Source organism: Notothenia coriiceps, unplaced genomic scaffold (genome assembly GCF_000735185.1).
Source record: "Notothenia coriiceps isolate Sejong01 unplaced genomic scaffold, NC01 NC01_scaffold00026424, whole genome shotgun sequence".
Taxonomy (NCBI): Eukaryota; Metazoa; Chordata; class Actinopteri; order Perciformes; family Nototheniidae; genus Notothenia; species Notothenia coriiceps.
The window spans coordinates 506,697-523,296 of NW_011359125.1; the positions used below are offsets into that span (position 1 = coordinate 506,697).

General features: G+C 40.9%; 1 protein-coding gene across 1 annotated transcript; it reads left to right on the forward strand.

The window, feature by feature from the left end:
- Window positions 1-801: 801 nt before the first annotated feature.
- On the forward strand, window positions 802-10,137 carry dstyk (dual serine/threonine and tyrosine protein kinase). Its single transcript, XM_010784720.1, has 8 exons — window positions 802-1,930; window positions 3,607-4,016; window positions 6,968-7,480; window positions 7,604-7,799; window positions 8,855-9,093; window positions 9,444-9,527; window positions 9,614-9,790; window positions 10,093-10,137. The coding sequence occupies exons 1-8, from the start codon at window positions 1,732-1,734 to the stop codon at window positions 10,135-10,137; spliced, it is 1,863 nt and encodes a 620-aa protein (XP_010783022.1). The 5' UTR covers window positions 802-1,731.
- Window positions 10,138-16,600: the final 6,463 nt, after the last annotated feature.

Here is a 16,600-nt window from a genome sequence, read left to right on the forward strand (position 1 = left end):
ACCATGTCAATATGTTTCACTTTTTGTCGTGTATTGGTCTTTTGCAGAGGTTTTTCATTGCCAGCTAAAATCTTGCCTATAAGGCAGCACATTGGTCAGAACCAGCCCTGGTGTCATCCCCACAGCACCCCCCATTTGAAACATGTTCCCACGGTTATGTTTCCACATTATTTCCACCATAAATAATCATGATTTGTATTTTGTCATTTATGAAATCAGAGAGAGAATAGACCAATCACAAAACATTGACGCTGTTGTTTATGTAATTCGGTATGTCTGCCAGAAGAGGGGGCTCATTATTCGTATGGAGTCCTGTGCTCAAAACTGGTTATACTTTTTTCTTCGTCAATAGCCCAATTGCAATGCGTAAGTTAAAGAAAACTGCAGAAAACTTCCTTACTTAAAAGTCTGAATGTGCTGACTCATTAGCTGCTGTAATTTAACACCTAAAATCCCTAATCTTTTGTATCTGATTGTATTTAACTTTGACATGGTCCAACCTTTACACTATTTAATAACTGATCACTATTTATATTTTATAGAACACACACATTCTACTGTGCAATATTGGGTTCTGTTCATAGTACACTTCATAGTTACATATTAAAGGCAATCCTTTACTTAGATAAAATAGGCATATATAAGACACTTTAATGCACTCACAATACACTCTTCAAATAGGTAAAATACCTACATTGACAAACTTTCTTAAGAAAATCTGAATGTATTATTATCCAAATCTATACTATTTTGATATTCCTACATTTCCCAGACTGCAGTGCGTCACCCCGAACCCCGCCCTTTCCTCTGCCAAACTTTGGTTGTGTCGACTTTCTGTTTTGCGCTGTGACTGCAGAGATTTGATGGTCTCAGCTATGTGAGTTGGTGCAGACACAACCTCGCCCTGCACCACCACTGGGTCTTCTAATCTTCCTCATCATCTTCAAAACAGGAAACAGTTCATGTTGTTGTTTCGCCGTCCTTTTCCAGGGAGAAAGATGTCCGTTGGCTTCTCCGGGCCAGAGCCAGTTTAGGAAGATCTCCAGGAAAACGCCAACGCTTTTTGTCGTGCTCGGGTTGTCATTCGGAGGCAACTGTCATCACCGGGCACCATTTGTTTACCCGCAGTGCTGTATGGCTGTGAATCGGGGCAGTGGGCTGTTTCCGTGGAGTTAAAGGCGATGCGTGTTGTGCCAGGCCAAGGCGAGGACGGACTGGAGATGCCATCTGGCTAGCAGCGCTAACGGTGTCTGGACCACGGCTAGGTCGCAACACGCACAATATTTAGCACATTAGTCGGCAACAAGTGACTGTGTTTTTTTTTATTTTTAAGACACTTATTTGTCTGAATTCAGTCAGACAGTTGGTGTTAACTAAGAAATATGCCGACATAGCCATTACTTTGTTCGCTAACCGATTAAACGCAACTGACGACGTCGAGCTAGTGCTAGTCGGCTTCAACATCATAACAACTAAAGACACATGCACAGCGTAATTCACGGACACAAACACTGCAGGGTTAAATGTCTAGCACTAATACACTAATGTTAAACTGACTACAAGTGAAGTATTGCACAGCCTAGCAGGTGTATGGCATTGGACACACGTCATGTTTACTTAAAGGGGAGATAACTGCACAGACTTTTGAGCATCTCAACTGATTTGGTTGTTTGGCACCTGCTAACCGTGTACATCACAACAAGGGGAAGACAGCAGCTCTATCAGTTCACCATGGAGGGAAATGTGCAACAACAGAAAACCACTCCTTTAGCTCGGGAACTAACAAGGACATTTAACAGCTACAACAAACACACCATACAGCTGAAGAAGAACCTGAAGGAGACCAATGCCTTCTTCCGGGAAATCAGGCAAAATTACAGCAATGCTTGTGCATCGACCATGAGCTCGGAATCAGCTTCTTTTGAGGCAGGTAGGTTTCAACACATGCAGCAACACCTGAACATGTTTAACCATGTTTAAAGCAGCATATGGCAAAATTCTGCATCACAAAGAAAGAGCTAATACGTTTCTACTGCCAAGTGATTTATCCATCAACAAGTAGAGTGGAAAATGCGTTAATTGGGGTTAGGGAAAACTAAAGGGATTAAACCCCCTCTGAAAAGCATGAGTAGACTAAGTGCACCAAATATGCAGGAATCTCTGCACTCATTGGCTGGCTGAGAGCTTGGTTGGCTGGTTAGGTTTTTACTTTAGGCTGTGGACACATTTGTATCATATTTCAGACACCTTTCAAATGATCATACCCCACCCCTCTTTTTATTTTTGTTTCACACTTCTCCATTACAACCACCAAGATGAGTGGTTTTAAACAATGTTTCAAAGCTCCCTGTATCACATATTATGAGTGAGCTGTATTGATCATATGATAAAGATACTTTCTTCTATGAAATATTGATAACATCGAATGTGTCACATCTGCAGGAGTAGCTATGTCAGTCAGAGCTGGTGCACTGTACACCGAGAAAGTCAACATACATTTTCTCAGTGTTGAATGAACAATGTTAAGCTGAAGATGAGATTATTGACAAAGAAATGCTGCGTTTCATAAGAAAAATCTAACACATGTCTTCACCTGCCAAACTAGAGTCATCTTGCAAATGAATTTGGACACAAAGGGGCAACATATGATGTTAAAGGATCATTCAATAATTCTTCATCTGATGTTTTGGTGTGTAGGGGTCATGCTGTCATACTTTAATGCATCGTGTGCTACATTGAATTGACAATAAATTCACATATCTGTTAGAAAGAAATGCACTTTTATATGAAAGAAATGTTGGCCATGTCTACTCTCTTTTTTATATAACCGTTTAGACTGTGACTCAACATTGCTGGGGATTAGTTGTGATGCACTCTGTAAGAAGGTTCAATCAGTTCCTCTGTGTGCACTTCACATGTAAAGCCTAGATCAGAAAACAATAGCCCCAAGGAAATTTTTTCAAAATTCTAAATAGAATCTTTTGTTGATATTGTAAGTCATCATCAGATAACAAATAAAAAGTGTCATTTTACACCCTATTTACGGCTTTAAATTTGACCAAAGTTCCAAAAAAAAGCTCACTTACTAGTAGACAGGGTTGCTTAAGGTTACTGAGGAGTAAGATAAGGCACAATGATCAGGCAACCAATCAATTAGTCATAGATAATGGATTTATCAGTCGAGTAACTGTTAATGTTGCAGAACATGCTGTTTTCATCTAAAATGTTGAAAACTATTACTTATTGTATACCCCGTTTTTATCTAGGCCCTTTTTTGTTTTATGTATATATGTCACACTGTGGGACTGCCGGAAACGGTATCTCGAGATTTCTGTATGTATAACACATGTAGACATTTTGACAATAAAGCTGACTTTGACTTTGAGATTATCGTGGGAAACTTAACATCTTTGTGTAATGGATTGACAAAACAAGAATTTTAAGCCAACATCTTGGAAAATTGGCATTGTCACTTTTCACCTCATTCTTACATTTTGACAACATTATCAATAAAGCAAATAATCTGCAGATAGATAAATAACGAGAAAAAGTGAGTTACAGCCCTACTGAGAAAATCCTTCTCTTTTGTTCTGTCCGTTCCCCCAGGCCAGCTCAGCTGCATCTCTTTCCCCAGCCATGAGGAAGAGTTCCTGCGCAACACTGTGGGCGCCGCCCCGTACATCCTGGTACTGGGCCAGGACTGTGCCGCCCGCTACCAGCTGCTCAACTGCCTCCTGGGGGAGAGGCTGCTGCCCCTGGGCCCTGAGGCCGGACAGGCTTGTGAAGGAGTCCAGGGCACGGTCTGCAAGAGGCGGAAGCTTTGTTTCACCCACGGGAGACAGACCCGGCTCAGCCTCGCGCTGCCCGGCCAGTACGAGCTTGTTCACCAGCTGGCAGCTAACTGTGGCCGCTGGGATACCGTGCCCCGGGAAGACCTGGAGATCCATGAGGAATGTGAGGACCCGGCCCACAGGCTGGCAGAGCTGGAGATCACCCTGCATCACCCACTGCTACAGGTAGGTTTCACCTCGCTGCAGACGCCCACTGGATCTAATGGTTGCAGTACAATGTCCACTCAATGTCCTATCTTCAGGGAGCTCTCTAAAGGCACCTGGAGAAGCTTTGAACATAATTGATGTGAGCAATAAGAAGTTAAAGACATCACATGTATACAAGTTGCATACATGCTCTTTTCTTCGGTCGGAATGGACACACATCATTCATTGTATTAGGTCAGTAGAGCCTTGTATGAGTTGCATCATTGAACCCTATGGGCCAGACATTACTTTCCTTTTTGTGTGGTGTTCCCTTAAAAACAGGAAAGATGATTTGATTTTTCCCCTATCCTTGTGTCTGGCTTAAACCAGCCTTTTTGTTCAACACATAGTTAAGCTGCCAGATGACTGAGCAGAGCTGATTATTCCCTGTATTGTTCAGTGTTTAACCCGAATGGTGCTACTGCAGAAATGCATCGTTCTCCAGTTGTTTTTGTCTTGTTTAGGTTTGATCGCTTCTTAGAAACGGATTCACTGGTTATTGTGCGCTAACATGGAAATAGGAAGAATCTTTGGACACAGTGAGGCAGTCATCCTGGTATTCAGCCAGTGTGAGCTGAAAGTCACAATATCTTCAGGGAGGGAATTGATTTAGCATGCTGTAAGGATTGTAGTCATTCCTTATCATGTGTGACACGTGGAAATTAGTCTCTAATCCTTTAGTCCAAGGCCCCTTCGCAAGCATCACACAGCCACAGAAAATAGGCCTAACTCTGCCTGGGGGCCGCCCGCCCTGCCCCCTTACGTAATGCCACTGGTCTGGTGCGATTCACATGACTAGGTCATGTTAAAAATCCCAAACCCTTTGCTGTGATGAATTTGCCATGGTTACAACTGAAATCTAGGAAACATTGTTACAAAAAACTTTACCGTGTTTTAATAACAAAATACAAATGTTTTTAGTGTTTTGTGTGAGCTGTGCTAACAAAGACCTATTCACGAGGTGTTTCAATCCAGCATTTCTGCTACTAAAATCAATTTATACTAATGTTGACTAACATTATTGCCATAAACAATGAATGGATGTTTAAAATGTGCTTGAGACAAAAGCGCGTCAGGCAGTACGTGCCTGATTAACGTTATGGAATAACTCAATTCCTGGTGGATTCTTGACTTTATTGTATTTTAATGCTTTGTTAAATGTGTGTACATTTCTTGGTAAAACCCATAGCATGGAGTTTGCATGACTTGCCTCATTCAGACTCAGACAAGCAATGTGTTGGCATTGCTTGGTTGAATAAATAAAGCTTTAACATTTTTAAAACTTCTATCATTGCTACTCAAAGATACATATCTAAAAAACAGAAGCGTGTTATAGATTAATACTTGGAACCAAAACGTCAGCGCTTAGAGCCATTTCAGACCCCTGTTGATTTTCACATGTGACTGAGATGCGTGGGGACCTGCTGTCCCTTATTAGTGTGATTTACATGGTGAAGTATAATGAAATAATCTTCAACTCAAGTCAATAGTTGCATGTCACTTGGATAGTTGTGAGGTTTGTCATAAACCAAAGCACTTTAAATCGACCCTTTTAGTTTTCTTCTGACTGAATCAAACAAACCTGTCTCAGTTGGAGTATACTAAGGCACAGAATCTCTCTGCTCATTGTGGTATTCACACACTCCTGCCGTTATCACAGCAACCTGCTTTAGAGGCCAACTTGCTAATTATGCTTCTCTCCATCCCAGAGTCAACCCGTGCTTCCCAACTCAACATGAGCAACAAGAGGACCTAAAGGGTGCTCTGCTATCACCTTGTTTCTAAAAAGGTTTTGAGGTCCATCTTGTCTTTTGTGCATTACTCAAGTAATGAATACAAACAAGTCTGCTTGGTTAACGAAGACCTGTTGAATTAGCAATTACCCTTAAAATATGCTAACAGAAGAAAACTGTAATTTCCTACGTGGCCATTTGTCTTGAATGATTTGCTCTGTTGGGCAGGCTCAGATAGACATTTTCTCAAAGTGCTGTTTTTGAAAACTGACAGCATTAAATCAATTTGAACATTGTACATGGATTTTGAAACGAATGTTTGCAGGCTATCTTTGTTCCAGAGAGACTGCTCAGGCTCTGCTGTTGTTTCTTGGAGACAGGACTGACTGTCTCCTTTGTCTAGCTGTTGGTCATTTTGTCTCTTTTCTCTGGCTGCCTTTTCCCAGGCATTGGTCTCTCCTCTCAAGCTGAGAATATTTTTAGTCAAAGTAGTTTTTCATCATGGGTTAAGAAAGTGTTTTTACTTGTCATGTCCCTGCCCTGCTGCAGACATTCCCAAGACCATCACAAATATTGATGTGCCATTAGGGGTTCAGAAATAGAAGGAGCATGTGATATGTGTGGACATGTTTTTCTTCCCTTTGCAGATGAAGATGTTTAAAACATCATTTAGTTTGAACACTTGTACACTTAATATACCTTAAGTTGAGCTTTTCAAGACGTTTTTTTTGTGTCAAGACATTAGACCTTTAAAAGCTAAATCTGAGTATGTTTTTCTGGGGTGTTTGTTTTAGGCATGTAACAAAATGAAAAAACCATGTCACAATAACTGTGGTCACATTTTTTATTGAACACATAATTGATAAATACATTTAATAGTTCAAATAAAAGATAATTTGAACGACCCTTAACTCAGAACAAAAAGTCTTTCAAAGAAAAGGCTCATACCATGTTGTTGTTGTTGTTGTTTAAACGCTCTGAGCAAGGAAATGCAACACATTTAGTTTTCACATTACGACTTATATCTCATGAACACATCGTAATCATTAGAACCATTGTAGAGGTCTGCGCTCTTCGGGGCCATTTTAGTTCCTGTATTTGATAAATCTGGCTATTTGTTCCTTTCTTTATTGTGGTTTACGAATTACAAAGCTTTTAACAAGTAACATTTCATATTTTTATGTGGTTTGTCCTCAGGAAGCAAAGGTCATGGTGGTGCCTTGCCCGAGTGTCCAGCCTATAGAAGAGGTGCTGGAAGACTTCACCCGGGGAGTGGTCCCCATCATACTTTATGCCATCAACCAGGACTCTCTAAGCACAGAGCAGGTGGCAGAGCTCTGGAAGGTCAAAGAGTTGCTCTCCTACCCCATTTGTTTTATCCGTATCCCTGACATTATCCCAGCAGCCTCCCCAGAGCCCGGCCGCCGTGGGGAGAAAGAGAAAGAGAAGGAGAGGGAGAAGAGCGCCCTCCATAAGCAGCTGCTCTCCCTCGGCCTCCTCTGTGGCCCGACGGCAAACTGCCCCTGTGGGGCCCCTACACAGACACCCGCCCCTGGTGCCAAGCCCCAGAGCGTACTGGGTGAGGCTTTCGAAAGGCTGCATCGGTTACTGGTGCCTTTTGCTCGCCTGGTGCTTCAGAACCAGCAGGTGGAGGCTGCCAACCTGCTTAATGGGGTCCACTGTCGCTGTCTAGATCTTTTCATCAACCAGGTCAGAGGATAGTGCTGTTCATCTGTGTGTCTGTTGTGCTGCATTCTCATGAACTGATTTGACCTGGTATGCCCATAATAAATCACCATCAGACCTTATCGTTTCTGCTCCCCTCCTCTGCAGGCCTTTGACATGCAGAGGGACCTGCAGATTACACCCCGCAGGCTGGAGTACACCCGTGAGAAAGAGGGTGAACTTTTCACCTCCCTTATGGCCATCGCTAACCGTAAACAAGAAGAGATGAAGGAGATGATTGTGGAAACGCTGGGCAGCATGAAAGAGCAGCTGCTGGAGGACGCTGCCAACCTGGAGTTTACAGGTTAGTGAGTGAACGCCCTGGATCCACGCTACAAGTCAGACAGGGTTCCTCTTCTGTTGTTTTCTCGTATTATCTAAGAAGATAATATGTTAATAAGTGGTGGATCGCACAAGTAGATCGATGTTAAAGTAGCAGTAATGTACTGCTGTGGATGAGGGCAGCAGCAAAAACAGTTTTAGCCAATTAAAAGAAAGGTCCACCATGAGAAATCATTGTGACTCTGATGTTTACATCGTTAATTGGTAGAAAATGTCAACTACAGTACAACACAATGTGCTTCACAAAAACCCTCGTGATTAGGTGCTAAAGAAAACAAATGAAGCCATTGGAATAAAACAATTACAGTATAACAAGACAGGTACAAAATACAAAAAGAAGAGTTGCATTGTAAGAAGTGAATACTTATTATACGACAGGAAAGACAAACACAAAAGTCTTCATCTTTGATTTAACAGAAGTCAGACACAGAGATTCTGCCACTGCCTGTGTTTAAGTAGATGTCATGATACAACTTGATAAGATCAGTCTCAGTTCCGTTGTGTGTTCAAGAAACGTGACTGGAAGGCATCAAGACAGGAGTTTAGTGCAGAGAAGTTGCTATGTTTTAGACAAACATCGCTTTTGAATTCATTTCCTTCAAAAAGACATGTTGATGTGGGCTCTTAATCGTTCATTGGTGATGTGCCATGTTTGTAGATGTTCTTTTTTAAGAGTTGCTTATCGAGAGAAGATCGTGTTTACAATTTGTAGAAGATATGAGATGATGCAATTTCAAATATTTTTGAAAAGCCTGCAGGAGGAGGCTTTCAGATACTGTATAATGACCTCTTTATGGTTAATTGGAAACAATGGTGTCATGGTATTTAAATGGACCCTGAAGTGCACACAGGTTCAACACACATCCGCATCTAACATTGAAGCACTGACAGTGTGTCTGATTTACTGAATGTCCGTGAAGAAGGAGGTCATTGTGTTGCAGTTATTCTTCAGGATTTCCCTCTGCTTGTTTGTCACGAATACCACATATTAATCTGACCTTCTTCTTTTAACTGCAGACATCATTGTAACAACCAATGGAGAGCCCTTTACGTCAAAGGAGATCAAATCTTGCATCCACCAGATCCAGGAGCTGATAGTGGTTCGCTTGAATCAGGCCGTGGCCAATAAGCTGATCAGCTCTGTGGACTATCTGAGGGAGAGCTTCGTAGGAACTCTGGAGCGATGTCTCAACAGTCTGGAGAAGTCACACATGGACACTTCTGTCCACAATATCACTTCCAATCACCTCAAGCAGGTGGGCACATCTTTTGAAACGTCCTCTAGGTCTTTATGGTTGATTGGAAGAAATGGTGTCACAGTATTTAAAGTGCACACAGGTACAACACACATACGTATCTAACATTGAAGCACTGACAGTGTGTCTGATTTTCTGAATGTCAGTGAATAAGGAGGTCATTGTGTTGCAGGCCCTGGTGGATAGTGTCTCTATGTGTGTTTGTAGAAAAGCAAACCAAAACAAAGGTTTCAATATGCTCTGTCAACTCCACTTGGCTTCAGTTCCACCTGCCTCCATAGACTACATTAACTGATAGCTTATGCCATGGCTTTGGCTGTATATTTATCCACTCGTTTCATCTGCCACAGTTATTGAATGCTGCCTATCATGTGGAGATCACCTTCACTTCAGGATCCTCTGTCACCAGACTCTTCTGGGATCAAATCAAACAGGTCAGTGTCCAATACATTCAGCTATAAGAGTTTTCGCTGCATGGAGACCTCTGATGAAGTGTTCCTACTGTGTGTCTTGCTTCCAGATAATCCACAGGATAACGTTTGTGAACCCACCGGCCATCACTCCAGAGTGGAAGCGTAAAGTGGCCCAGGACGCCATAGAAAGTCTCAGTGCTGCCAAATTGGCCAAAAGCATCTGCTCCCAGTTCAGAACGCGCCTCAACAGCTCCCATGAAGCCTTCGCAGCATCATTGCGCCAGGTGAGCCTTCCTGTTTCTTCATTTCTCTCTCTCAATGGCTGCAGCACTTTGCTCTGTATCATTGACACCAGGCCGTCACTTTCACCGACCATATTCTTTAAGGAAAGTGTCATAACTAACACAGTAGACCCAAAGCATACCTTTTTTGAGTCGTTTACCTGCATTATTCCCACATTTTCTAACAATTTTCCAAACTAGAGAAATCCATAATTGTATTCAAAGAGATTGGTCCCCTTCCCTGTGGTCGCCTGTTTTGGTGACGTGTCTTTCGAGCATTCCTCAGTGTTGTGGTTTTCTGCCAGACGCTGCCAGAAATTAAAAAGAAAAATGACCTGCGCAAAGGTTAGCGACGATTAACATTGATTTAACAAAAATATATATACTATACATATATTGCTGATATTGATGATGATGATGACGGCGGCTAGTTTTGATAAAGCATTAGCAGATTAGCATTAGCTGTCGAGAGCTGTTGTCTCTTCTCAGCCAGCGAATGTGTAAAACTGTAAATGATTTGAAATAGAGGGACATTAATCACATGACTACAATAAGTGTGTGACCTCGCTGTTGATTCACATGGTTTTAAAGCCTTTGCACCTTTGAGAGCCCTGGTATGATTTCTTTCACTTTCAATATACTTTTATTATTAAATTGTATCAACAATTCTGTTCTATATCCAATAAAATCTTCGGACAGCTCTTATTGTCTCTCAGGCCGCACGCACCTCTGTGTTCAGCCGTTGTTTCCCCTCCACTTGAATTGCATTGCCTTTTAAGCCTCAATGTGAAAGTAGCTGTGACCCTCCATGAAGTATCTGGCGGATCAGTTGCAGTCAAATGGCTCTGATGCTAATTATCACATGACAGACAGTGTGGTTCACATCACTGGATTTATTTCCACGCTGGCCAATTCTTCATTTCTTAAAGAATGTACAAATAATTTATTGTAGCATTCACTTGGGGAAGAGCTGACACAACAAGCGTCCTTTGATCACTCCATTAGAGGAGGAGGGGGTGATCATGTGTGGGTTTCAGGTTTTTTAAGGACAGAAGTATGCACATTTCATTTTTTTAATTGACAGTGATTGTGTGCAGGGAAAATATTTCAACTTAATTAAATATTATTATATTTCTGTTATAATAGAGTTGGAATTAGAGCCAGTGGAGGTGAGATGGAAACTCTGAGTGTGTTGGTATGCAATTTAAATGTAGAAGGTGTTAGGAATTTAAATGCAAAGTGTGAAGCAGGGATTAATATCAAAGGAAAAAAAAGCCTTACTGGTCCCAAGAATTTAAGAGCAGGATCCTTTTTATCCTGAAAATAATACATGACAAGGCACTTATTCTTGTCCCCCGAGTTGCAATGTGATGTTAATTATATAATACTTGAGTGAAGTATGTTTGATTTAGTGGAGACGAACCCCTCTAGGTCAAATTCCCAGGCCCAGTTTTTACCCCTCTGTTTTTCTGCCCTGCCTGCTGCCGTCGTTAAAGATTCTGGGTCTTATTTATTGCAAAGCAATTCACAGCCGCCTGTCTGCAAACTGTCTGCAAACCGTTTGCACCGCACAGGAACCAAAACAACATGCAAATGTGAGAGTGACTTTTTATTACTTGAATACATAAATGGAGAACAAAGTTCTAAACAGTTCCTCTTTATATTGTGTTTTTATTCACACATCTATTATTACTTATGTTGCATGTCAATATCTGAAAAGTTGTGGAGGAACATGGAAACTGCTGTTTCAGCATGTTGTGAGATACAGCCGGCGGCAGCTACTGGCTGCAGAAGGCTGTGTATTATATTGCTTTCACAGAAATGTACGTTACAATCTTCAACTGAAGTTGTAAACTTAGCCCAGTCTGACACTATGTCCTCTGACTCCCTGGACACTGAGCAATTAACCTCAGCCTTTCTCTCTACCTACACTGGAGCTCTTGACATTGTTGCTCCCCTGAAATTCATGCGCCCCAGAGCTAAATCTGAACCCTGGCTCAATGACGTCACTCGTGCTGCCAGGTGTGAGTGCCGGCAGGCTGAGCGCAGGTTGAAGAAGGACAAGCTTCATGTAACTCATAGACATTTTAAAAGACAGTTGGAGAAAGTATCAGAGCATTGTAAAAGCTGAAAAGATGAGTTATTTTTCTGATATTATTTCTAGTATTTTATAGACAAGATCTCCACTATTAGAGCCTGTATCTAACCACCCTCTTTTGACCCCTCCTTTGACATCACATGCACTGCTGTCTTCCAGCAGTTTGGACCCGGCTGTGTCGTTGTCATCTCTCAGTGACATTTTTACTAAATTAAAACCCTCATCCTGTCCCACAGAACCAGTCCCTCCTCGACTTTTCAAAGAGATATGGGACACTATTGGATCTAATGTCCATACAATTATAAATAGCAGCCTCGAGTCCGGTTCTGTGCCAGTTTATTTCAAACAAGCGGTTGTGGCACCCCTGGTAAAAAAAAAAAATCTGGACACTTCTGTCTTCTCAAATTACAGACCCCTCTCTAAGCTTCCTTTTATCTCAAAAATATTGGAGAAAACCGTACTCTTACAGCTGCAGTCTTTTATACATGCACACAATATGTTCGATATTTTTCAGTCCTGTTTTAAAGCGCTTCACAGTACTGAGTCTGCCCTTATAGGGTATTCAATGACCTCCTGGTCACTACAGACTCTGGTGACTCTGCCATCCTTATGCTCTTAGACCACACAGCTGCCTTTGATACGATTGACCACTCCATCCTTATCTCTCGTCTAGAGCACTGTGTGGATATCGGGGGCACTGCCTTTGAGTGGTTCGGGTCCTATTTGTCCCAGAGATCTTTCTCTGTTAGACTTGGTGACTTTACATTGTCTTCTGCCCCCCTATCCTGTGGAGTTCCCCAAGGTTCTGTTTTGGGGCCCATTTTATTATCCTTATACCTTCTCCCCCTTGGACACATTTTTTGAAAACATGGCGTCTCCTACCACCTTTATGTGGACAAATATACCTACCCCTAAAAAAATAAAAACCAGCTCTCTGATGCCCCTGGTTGACTGTCTTAATGACTTAAAGGCCTGGATGGCGCTAAACTTTTTAAACATAAATGAGGTCATTGTATTTGGACCAAATGGTGATGTCCCTTCCATTGACCTGGGTTCCCTGCAACCATATGCAAAACCCATGGTCACAAATCTGGGCGTCAAAATCGACAGTGCTTTTAAATTGGATAAACAGATACACTGTGGTTGAGTCCAGTTTTTATCACTTGAGGCTCCTGTCCAAAATTAAACCGGTTTTATCCTTTTTAGACTTTGAGCGTGTAATTTATGCCTTTGTTTCTACGCGTCTAGATTACTGTAATGCACTTTATGCCGGCCTAAACCAGACCACGCTGGCACGCCTGCAGCTGGTACAAAATGCTGCAGCTCGGCTGCTTACAGGAACACGCAAGCATAAGCACATCACACCAATTCTGACTTCACTCCACTGGCTTCCTGTCCATTTTAGAGTTCATTTTAAGAGTTTATTGTTTGTTTTTAAATCGCTTAATGGGCCCTCAGTACATCTCCGACCTCCTAAAGGTGTACACCCCCTCAAGGGCTTTGAGTTCGGCCGATCAGCTGCTGCTGGTAGTCTCTAAAACCAAGAAGAAGACCAGGGGAGATCGAGCCTTCTCAGCGGTAGCCCCCAGGCTCTGGAACGACCTGCCCCAACCCATGTCAAATTGTCGCCCACCCTCCAAACTTTTAAGTCTCGCCTCGCTTTTGAGTCAGTCTGAGCTATGTTTTATCGATTTGCCTTTATTGTCTGTCCTTAGCCTTTATGTACCTTGTATTAATTCTTATGTGTGCCTTTTAACCTCTTATCTTTTCTTATGTGTGCCTTTTATCTATTATTATAATATTATATTTTATTATAATGTTATGTTTGGTGTGAAGCACTTTGGTAATTCCCCTGTTTTTATGATGTGCTATACAAATAAAGTGGATTGGATTGGACTACAGTATAAGATAAGGGATTTTTCTCAATATTAGTTTGACATGTTATTGACCAACAGTCAATCAATTAATTGAAGAAGCTTAATGGCCACTCAGAGAGCGCACTCTTCTGTCAATGCTGTTTCCAAGTGATAAATCACCATCTGCATCAAAGTGTACTAAATTGTTCCTTGGCCCAATCCTGATTCCTGCTGACAAACAACCAAACCAAACCACAAACATAACCTCTTTGGCGGAGGTAACTATTGCAAGATAATTTGTTAAGAAGTTAATAAATAATTGTCAGTCCCAAGAGTACACAGGTATGCACTCTTCTTTAAAAACCTTTACAAAATATAAACTCAACCTTGTCAAAATGGTATTTGAGCAGCTGCAGGGGCAGACTCATGTTTGAGCTGCAGCTGAAATGTTAAACCACAGAGTTCTGCTTGCTTAGCAACAGGCTTCTGAAATAATGGAAGCATTTAGACCTTATTAATAATGAATTGTTCATCTGCATATCTGCCATTTCCCTGGCCATGTGTGTGTTTCTGTGTGACCTCAACCTAATTCATTTTAAAAGCATTCAACTGTTATTGATTCATCTCCAGATTGTCTTCTGTTTTAACTGAAACTATTAATCAATTGCTTTCGTTCAACCCCCATTAACAAACAAAAAACCTATAATTGTATCTGATGAACATGAAGGGTGACATAATGCTGATGAGGCCTATTTCTAATTAGTCGTGGCAAGTCATTAATATGAAATGATGGTAACGTATTTACAGTTTAGTCGTTCAGTCCCTAAGGGAATATCATTTCCTTCATTCATTCAGACAGACCTGATGTTGTTTTCCTGAGGTCATGAATATAAACTGGGACTAATGAATCAAGTCAAGCATTGACCCGGGTCAGACTGCCAGCTTGATAAATAGTATGCACAGTCATTGAAAACACATTACATCATGAAACTGTCCAATGAGAACATATCACTGTGAGTAATACATGTGTTTAACAGCAGACTAATAACGCCAGCACATGGGAAATGTATCTGTCATACCATCATTTTATAAAACAGTCTGTTTGGTTGATTGCTTCCTCTGGAAATGCAGCTTATCGAGAACCGCTTATCCAAACAAACCTTACCTTGGACTTAAGAAAAACTTGTGAACTTAATCGGATGGACAAAAACTCCTTTTATTTTTGTTAGATTATTTCAATCCTACACAAACACACACACTTTTCTGTGTTTGTACTGAACTACTATTTTAAAATGTTTTCATTCACATTAAGATTCATCACAAACCCTTTTGCCTTTTGACCCTTTTGAAAAGAGTGTCTACTTACTTATCTATTAACTTACAAGAAACAGTGGAGATTATAAACGTTAGATAACAAAATACCTCTGTATGAATGTGTATGTGAACTAGTGGATACAGACTTTTGTTGTAAAAGCTCTTTGAGTGGTCGCAAAAACTAGAAAAACTCAATATTGAAATGTAACATTTGCATTTAGCCATGATGACACAGACTTTTATTTCTGGATTGTTCTTTCAAAAACCCTTCAAGTTTAAAATATCTTATTAAATCTTGGAGGGGTTCTGCCCCCCAGGTTGTGAACCACTGACCTGGCAGACAAAGGTCTATGAAAATAGGCTTCTGAGGTTACAGAGGCTCCAGATAGAGTAAGTGATTGTGACAGCACTCTGCTGGAGTCGAATGTTAGTGAACACAGAGAGGGAGGAAGGTGAGAGGCGAGGGAGGAGGCTCTCTCCTTTTGACCTGGAAAAAGGCATTTATTACTCCCCCAGACACTCTTAGCTAATTCCACCAGGGATTTGAGCAGGAAGGGGGACAGTTGCAGATTTACTATCCCCACTCTCTCGTTCTCATCTTCGCTGTCATTGGTTGTTAGCGGACCCTCAGGGATCCAGCAGGATTTCATGGTGTCTGAGATCTGCTCCCTCTCACTTCTTTTTGTGTTTTATTTATGTCTGAGCATCCTGTCTTTTGTTTTTATTTTGTTAACGATTATAGATTGCTTTGCTGAAGGAATGTTACGTTACATTAGGGCTGCTCGATTATGGCAAAAATCATAATCTCGATTATTTGGTTCAATAATTGTAATTGCGATTATTAAATGCGATTATTCATTGACTTTGAAAACATCCATTTATTGGAGAAAAACATTTGAACAGTATGTTTTTAACAGTTGATTACCCTGAACTTTAAGTATAATTCAACTGAAAAAAAAAGTAATAATAATAATAAAAAAATAATCGTTTTATTTCGATTACGTTGTTTTCGTAATCGTTGCAAGCCATAATCGTAATCGCGATTAAAATACGATTAAAATACGATTAATGAGCAGCCCTAGCAGCCCTAGTTGTAATGTAGCGTTAATGAAAGTACACACAATTCCTAAATCACACACAGCTGCTGATTATATTGTACAGCTCACTTACAGTATAAGGTACCTTCATCACCCCTTAAAAGTATTTTACTTTAAAGAGGACACGTCGAAAATAAGGGGCAATATTGTTGAAACATTTAACATCTTAAAGGGGCCCTATTTTATTTGTATTCAACGTTCCTTTTCCTGTTGTGTTATGTAGGTTCATGCCAAAGCAAGTGTATCTATCTAATTTGTTTGATTTAACTTTAAAAAAAATCAGTATTAAGTGTGAAATATGATTTTTTTTTAGCCATGTGGTATAAAAGTTTAAAGACAGAGAAAATTGAAAAGACAGGAACGTAATAAAGAGCTTGTTAAATATAATTGTCTTTAGTCCATCTCATATTGATTAATTTGCTTTGTGTTGCATTGTAGAGTGCATGAG

What these genes read in the sequence shown, in the direction of transcription:
- dstyk (XM_010784720.1), top strand. Translation starts at nt 1,732, where the DNA reads ATGGAGGGAAATGTGCAACAACAGAAAACCACTCCTTTAGCTCGGGAA. An exon ending in ATCAGCTTCTTTTGAGGCAG is followed by an intron (nt 1,931 to 3,606) that starts GTAGGTTTCAAC and finishes CCGTTCCCCCAG; the next exon opens with GCCAGCTCAGCTGCATCTCT. An exon ending in TGCATCACCCACTGCTACAG is followed by an intron (nt 4,017 to 6,967) that starts GTAGGTTTCACC and finishes GTTTGTCCTCAG; the next exon opens with GAAGCAAAGGTCATGGTGGT.